Raw genomic sequence first — 7,737 nt, 5'->3', positions numbered from 1 at the left:
CAACTACATGTATGAACTCCCAATCTTATTCCCCTAAAAGTGGGGTGATGTACTTGATAAAAGCTCAACAAGAATAAAAATGTGTTAAGCTTAAACCCTCGTAAAACGTAACATGAGAAATTGATCAATTCATCTTTAATGATTTATCATCATTGTTATGTCTTTATCATCTTCGGTTATCAATATCTTGTTGTGCTCTTTTAGTATTGCAATTCTTTTGTAATTGAGAAAGACTCTTTTTGAAAAAAAAAAACTCCACCTTTACACTCTATCTAAAATTGTCTTCCTAATTAGCTTGTACAGATTTTATACATTCTCACCCTCATGGCTACCAAGGCACCTTTCTCAACTTGCAAAAAATATGCATAATAATCACGAGCCAAAGTTTCTAAAATCTCATAAAAATTAAACCTTTTCTTAGTCGAGAAACATGACTAATATTTTTGCCAATGTCCTCACAACATCATCAAACACATTCACATTTATAGTACCTACTTTGTATCGTCTTAACATTAGAATCATTAAGGCTTTATAAGAATCAACCACTCCTTATATGGCTAAATATGAAACGAATATCTAGAGTGTAAAATCTAAGAGTTAGAAATATTTTAATCTACAATATCATTTATGAAGCATTGTTCACTTTCAAATATGTCATCAACAATATTTAGAAAATATAAAGTCTTTAGGGTTTATTGTTTTCCCCTTTTTTTAAAGTGCTTTGTCAGTTCTTCATAATTTCTCCTAACATGTTTCTTCTTATGACATAATATATAACACTTAACCTCCTTCCATGAAAACAATTGGTAATAATCATCTCTCCTGTCATAATGTCTCACCCGTGACTTATTCTTTCCCTATTTGAATCTACTTTCACTACCAAAACTTATTCAAAGACAAACTACTAGCTAGCTAGGCTGCTTTATATTGCGGTAACACCCCATAAATAGTTCTTTCTAGTAAAATTGTAGTTATCAAAATCTCATATGATTTAGCTGAGGAAGCCAACAAAATAATTGATTTATCGATCAATCTTGACCTCTATACATAATAATTAAAATATGCAATCATTAAATTATTTATACATTTCTTTATATCAATTTCTTTTATCTATCTTCAATACATAGGTACCTCTTTTTAATATATTCTATTAGTTAGAGAATTTAACACGTAAACTTTCTCTAATTTGTTCCTTAATTCAAAAGGAGATGTTCCATCTCTTGTTATATTTCAGTCTATGAGTCAAACTTAAACGAATACTTCTCCCTTCGCGCGTATTATCAATTACCAGAGCACCAGAGCAAAACAACAAACTAAAAAAGGCTAAGAATAGTCTCAAAAGAGAGGAAACTAGGACAAAATATATTTGCACTTTTTCTTTTCTTTTCATCTAATTTCTGGACCGAAGAAACTCTGAAACAGTTATGGCCCTATATAAGATCACGTTTTTATTTCTCCCCATATAAGATTACCTTAACAGAACTTGCACAAAGATGGAATCAAGGGTCGCGACGAAAATATCATAAAAAAATGGAGATTAACTGTAAACGTAAAGGGCAACTAGATTTTGACATGTATAATGCCAAACAATTGTTTCTTATGATCATTTCTTTTCACTTTACATTAATTTTCTTTTCTCCTCGTTTTGGATTTAGAATTCTCTTTATCTTTTATGTGGCATCAATCTTTGATGTTTGGCATTTGCTAATGTAAATCAATAAGGATGACAGCTCAGCTTGTTGTTTAGTGAATAATTGGAGTGATAGGCCGAAAGAGATCGCAAAAGACAAAGAAAGACAAGTAAAATAAACTAACAAAATACAAGTGGTCCAATAGGCTTAAAGTTCCTTAGAGGAAATAAAAAAAGGAAATTGAACTTTTAGACCTAATTTATCAGAAAAGTGAACCTATGCAGGGACGTACCTCAATCTCAAAATTAGTACCTTATACTAATACGACTAATAAATCAAGTTCTAAACAAGCCAAGCGAGAGTATTGCACACACAATATTTATGTTCTTGAATCTCGACAGGACGAAAAAAGAAACAATTGGGATAATTACATTGATATTCTTACAAACACTCTTTTGAAATTTTTTACATGAGCGCTCATTTAGTAGACGTTTAGTTAATAGATTCAGAATCATACTTTAAAATTATTCTCGATTTACGTGTATTTTTTATGAAAAAAAATACTATAACAAGTCACGAACCATAATCTAAATTATGACACGAATTCACAAACTAAACGCACTCTTACTTTAATTTTTAATTTGTAGGCTACGTCTATTTCTCATAAAAGGGAAAGAAAGAAGGGTGCATTTATTGTGGAGAAAGTTACTTGTAGGCTGCTTTTTATTAGTATTATCATAAATGACCATAGTTAATAGATATAATTAATTAGCATTCTTCGTTATTTGGGGGCCTTCGTTATTTAGGGGCATTAAGCAGGACTTGGATCCTCTGTCTAAAATCCCATGTCACCATCCCTGTCCATCCAATCTAAACGTGCCACCTCATTTAAAAATTCTACAAATAGTTAACACTTAACGGAGTTTGTTTTTTCGTTTAAAAAATCGTTCACATTGCAGATTATATGTATGCAAGGAGTTGATGAACGACGATTTTCAAATGGAGAAAAAGATTTGATGAACGACGTTTGTTAACACCGTTTTGGATTAAAGGCTTTAGATGAGGTGGCATGTTTGGATTGGATGAATAGAAATTGAGTCAGGAATTTTGGACAGAGGATCCAAGTCCCCTTAAGCCATTGCCTAATTGGCGGTAACGAAGAGCCGGCACTTATCGACCTTTAACTTTTCTCTCTAAAATTAGTTCTTATAGTTAATTTTATCTCATAAATAGTTATTGACCTCAAAAAATGTCTTTCTCTATTAAATTTTAAATAGAAACCGCTAGTTTTATCTTATAAAAAGTTTCTGAACTATTTTCTCTTTTTAAAAATATTTCCTATGTTAAAGTGTATTATATTTAATCCCTAAGAAAAAAAAGTTAAATTAGACGAGAAGTTGTGTACAAAACGTTAATCTCTAAACAAAAAAAAAAAGGTGATTCTATTAACACCTATTAAATTTGTTTAAAAAAAACGACTATAAACAATAGTATTTTTTATTTTTTGTTATAGTACATAAAATAATGTTATAAAATATAAAATAATGTTATAAAATGATCTTGTGGTACATTTTGCTATATATTGTTGATTGTGACTTGTAGTTAATTGCTAATTTTACTCATTTTTTAGGAAACCTTTTTTTTCCTGAATTTAGTGTTAAAAGATTCTAACAAATGGGTTAGATATATACTAGTATTTTTTTCTTGGTTGAATTTTGAATGTGCTTGGTTTCAACATTTTGTATTGTTCTAAATTAAATTTGTTTGTGATTTTATTTTTATAAGAATTTTTTTTTAATTTAAGAAAATAAAAAACTAAAGTGATAAATTGAGAGTAATAGGTATAATACAAAAAATTCTATAAAAGTGTACCGTTTTAAAATTATTATTATCAGATAAGTAATATTTTGGGAAATTTATTAATATGGTCAGGGCAAATGTAATCACTCAAAAAAAAAAAAAAGTTACTTATGTGAATAAATAGATAAAAAACCATCAAATATGTGTAACAAAAAAAATTAATTTTCGTATTTGTTTTAGTTGTGGAACTACATTTGTTACAACTTCTTCTATTCATTTAACAAATGAATTAATTTTAGCACACATATATACACTTTTTTTAGTTTAGGGATTAAATATAGCACAATTGACTTAGAGACTATTTCTAAACAGAGAAAATAGTTCATGTACTTTTTATGAGATAAAATTAATGATTTTTGTCCAAAATTTAATAGATTGACTATTTATGAGATACTTTTAGAGTTTAGAGATTATTCATGGGATAAAATTGACTACATGGGTTAATTCTAGAGAGAGAAAAAATTCAGAGACTATTCATAAATTTATTCCTAAAAATAATCATACTTAGTTGCTAGTGAAATAGCACGTACGAACTACCACAATTAATATGAAAAAAAACCCAAAAATACTATTCAAGATAGTAAAAAAATTATTTATATCGCTTCACTCAAAAATAAATAATTATTATTTAATTAATAAAGAGAAAAAGATTATAATGACACTTAATTATATAGAATGACATAAATAATAAATTTATATAAAATTATGAATAATAAAATTATGTACTTTTCTCAATTATATAATATATATGCACAAAATCTAGTCCATGCAACAATATGAATCTTTCAATATGTTGTGAAGATTTTATATTAGGATCTGAAAAATAAATTGCTTTTAAGTTTTTATTTTTAGCCGTTATATTTATCTCTTTAAAGATGAGAATTTTTTTTGCTAATCTTAAAAATCAGAAATTTACATTATCGGTGGGGCCTCCTCCCGTAGGAAGACCCATGTTGTTCGACAAAAAATTTAGAAAGATCTATTATGTAGCATGAGGCTCATCTTTGTCTCCCTCTCTTTTCTCTTCTCTCTCTCGTCGCAAGGTCTCCAAAGCACATGACATGAGTACGGAACTTGATAGAAATATCAAGTTCCTTGACCATTGACATCCATTTAAATTAAAATATTATGTACAAGGGAGGAAGATCATTTTCTTTCACATTGTCATCCAGTACTAGAAAGTGGAAAAGTTCCCTGAGAAAAGCTCTCCACCAATTTCAAAAAAAATGGTTTTCCTTGGGCTTTGTTGCCCCTTAAACATCAAACAACATTCCCACTATTATTTTTCTTCCTTAACTTTCCCACCACATTTTCTCCCTCCTCTTTTTTCCCTTCCCACAAACTTCAATCAGATTCTTTATCCTCCAGGAAAGCGCTGAATAAGTGCAACATTAAAAAAAAAAAACAAAAAAAGAACAAAAACAAAAACAAAAAAACCCTCAAAAGATCTCTCTCTCTCTCTCTCTCTCTCTCTCTCTCTCTTCTTCTAGCTAAACCCCTCAAAAACCATGAAAATTTTTCCACTTTTCCGATTCAAACTTTCAAAAACCAAAATTTTCAGACAAACCCACTTCTAGTTTACTAGTTCTAGTTCTCATTCTTTAACTCCCACTTGAAAAAAAAAAAATATATATATATATATATATATCAAAAATCAAAAACCCATTTCCCAAAAGTCCCTCAAAAACAGAGTTTTGGTATGTCTACGGCACCAACAGTGGAGCAACAGCCACCAACGATGGGTGTCGGTCAGCACGATTTTTTTGCCCATTCGGGCCAGGGGTCGGTTGGACCCGTCATCGGCGTGCTGGCGGTGATCACCGTCCTCGGAGTCATCGCCGGCATGATTGGAAGGCTCTGTTCTGGCCGTCGGATCATGGGTCACGCCCAGTACTACGACTTCGAGGGCTGGGTCGAGAGGAAATGCTCCACGTGTCTCGACGGCACCATCGACCCTCCTCCGCCGCCGCCGCCGCTGGTAGCTCCGGCGGAAGTTCCGGTGGCGATGCCTGCGGAACCGCCGCAAGAGGCGAAGGAAGAAGGGGAAGTAGAGGAGGAGGAGGAGGCAGCAGAGCAAGCCCAAGCTCGGCAACAACAGAAGAAACGACGACAACAACAACAACAACACAACTTACATGCAAGTACTAGTGAGTCTTGACAAAATTAAGGGTTAAAATGGGTTGGTTTATTTCATGGTATTCACAAGCAAAATATATATATTTATATATATATATATTGATATTGAGTTAATCTTGATTTTGTTTGTCTTTTTTTTTCTTACTTGGTGCTTAGATTATATTTTGTTGGTTAATTGTAAGTTTATTCCATTGTTCATTTGGGTTCATATCTTTATTTCTTTTCCTTCCACGTCCCATCTATTTTTTTTATTATTATTAAAACTTGAAAAAATACCATTATTTTGTGTTTTTACGGTAGGATTCCACCAGTAGTGTATTTTTCTCAACAAATGAAAAACTACGCAAAATTGTCAGAACGATTCAAACGGTTTAAAACAGAGAATGAGATAGAATTCTTTTTTATTTTATTTTAAGTGTTGGAACTTAATCATGGGTATGAGAATATTATGAAATAAATTGAAAAGCTTTTTTTTTTTTTTTCTTTACCACAAAAACATAAGCGTGAAATTCTACATAAAGAAAAAGGAAATGTGGATCCATGTCATTCATGATAATGTTTGTCACTATTTTTTTTTCCTTATGTTTGTCTATTATTGAAAAACATTCATAATTTCGTATGCATTTTTGCACTGATGAGTGGGCTTCAAAGTAGAGTCTGTAGGTTGTTGGCTCTTTGCCTCGTGTGTTTCTATTTTTGAATACATGTTATTTAATTATTTGCCTGTTCATTTGTTTCTATCTTGTAAGATGTTCTCTTTGGATTCTCTTATTCTTGTCAATCTGTATAACTGCAAAGTTGTGAAGTAAAATATCAAAACATTCCTTTGTTAAGCGTGAGAGACAAAACTATGGTTCAGCGTTTCATGCCATTTCTGGAATTATTATTATTATTATAGCGAGCCTCCCCAGGCTGATTGAGATAGAGAGCTACCACTTTAATTATAGACCGATAATTTATTAGAACAGACAAAAATATAATAATAACTCTTAATTCCTAAAAAAACGTAAATAATAAACCAAAAAATGAAGCTCTGTTGCCTAGTTAGAAACTATTATTATTATTATTATTATTATTATTATTGGGTGTTTCATTTATGGCTGTAGGGAGATTTGAAATGAAATGTTTTTTGTCTTCTTTGAAGGAATCTGTTGAAAACACTGAAGTAATGGTGCAATTCTGTCTTATTTACCTTAAAACTAGGGTTCGTATTTCAATTAAAAAGAAAATTGATGGAGGCAAATTGTTTATTGTTAAACTGGCTAGTACAAACGTTGGCATATACTTTTTTTTCTGTTTTTTTAAAGTAACATTTGGATTATACATTTACAATTGGAAACAAAGTTTAATACATGGTTATACTTAGCAAGGTAAACACGTGTTTTAGCACAGTTTGACTAGATTTTTTTTTTTATATTTAATTTGCATGGTTGATAATAAACAAAGGTATAAGACGAAAGCTTATTTTTGTGTTTTATCAAGATGCTATATTCCATTCTATGATTTATCTTTTCAGGAATTATGCACTTGTCTATGTCCTTTGTAAATTCCGTTCAAAACCTCTCCATGTCGAGAAATTGTTGAATCATGACTGCACCCAAAAAAATGTGAAACCCACAATCCGGTCAGGATCCGCGAGCCCCGGCTCCCCGACCCCCCTCAGGCCGCTTTAGTCCACCATGCAACTCAATTTTAGCCCCACACACCCGTATCCGCACCCTCGCTAGCTAGGGAGGTGAGGGTTTTTTTTTTTTTTTTTAATCTCTCAGATTTTTGTTATCTTTTAAAATTTTCAGATTTTAAGTTGTTTTTATTTAAAGAAAAAAAAAAGTATTGAGGTTTAGGTTTAAAAAGAATAATACTATCTCTCTCCACAACTGTAATTTTAACCACAACACTAGAGATGAGAGACTTTTAGCTCAAGTGCGACATATTCTTAAAAATAATAAAGTGAAACATAATAATGTTTTGATATAACACTTGCGAAATTTTTGTCTTTTATCAAATTATGAAAATATGCTATTTTGGATTTGTCCTTGGATGCCCCAAGTGTGGAAGACCTATCATCTCTAGACGGCGCAGAAAGCTTGTGTTGTGTCTCTCTGTTTGG

At 31.2% G+C, this 7,737-nt stretch overlaps 1 protein-coding gene across 1 annotated transcript; it reads left to right on the top strand.

The window, feature by feature from the left end:
- The first annotated feature begins 5,229 nt into the window (after nucleotides 1-5,229).
- LOC112093848 (double-strand-break repair protein rad21 homolog) lies at nucleotides 5,230-7,319 on the top strand. Its single transcript, XM_024173173.1, has 2 exons — nucleotides 5,230-5,638; nucleotides 7,144-7,319. The coding sequence occupies exons 1-2, from the start codon at nucleotides 5,230-5,232 to the stop codon at nucleotides 7,209-7,211; spliced, it is 477 nt and encodes a 158-aa protein (XP_024028941.1). The 3' UTR covers nucleotides 7,212-7,319.
- The last annotated feature ends 418 nt before the right edge of the window (nucleotides 7,320-7,737 follow it).

The sequence above is a fragment of the Morus notabilis genome, unplaced genomic scaffold (assembly GCF_000414095.1).
Source record: "Morus notabilis unplaced genomic scaffold, ASM41409v2 Scaffold45, whole genome shotgun sequence".
Classification (NCBI taxonomy): domain Eukaryota; kingdom Viridiplantae; phylum Streptophyta; class Magnoliopsida; order Rosales; family Moraceae; genus Morus; species Morus notabilis.
The sequence above is the reverse complement of the archived record's forward strand: the minus strand, read 5'-3'. Positions and strand labels throughout refer to the sequence as shown.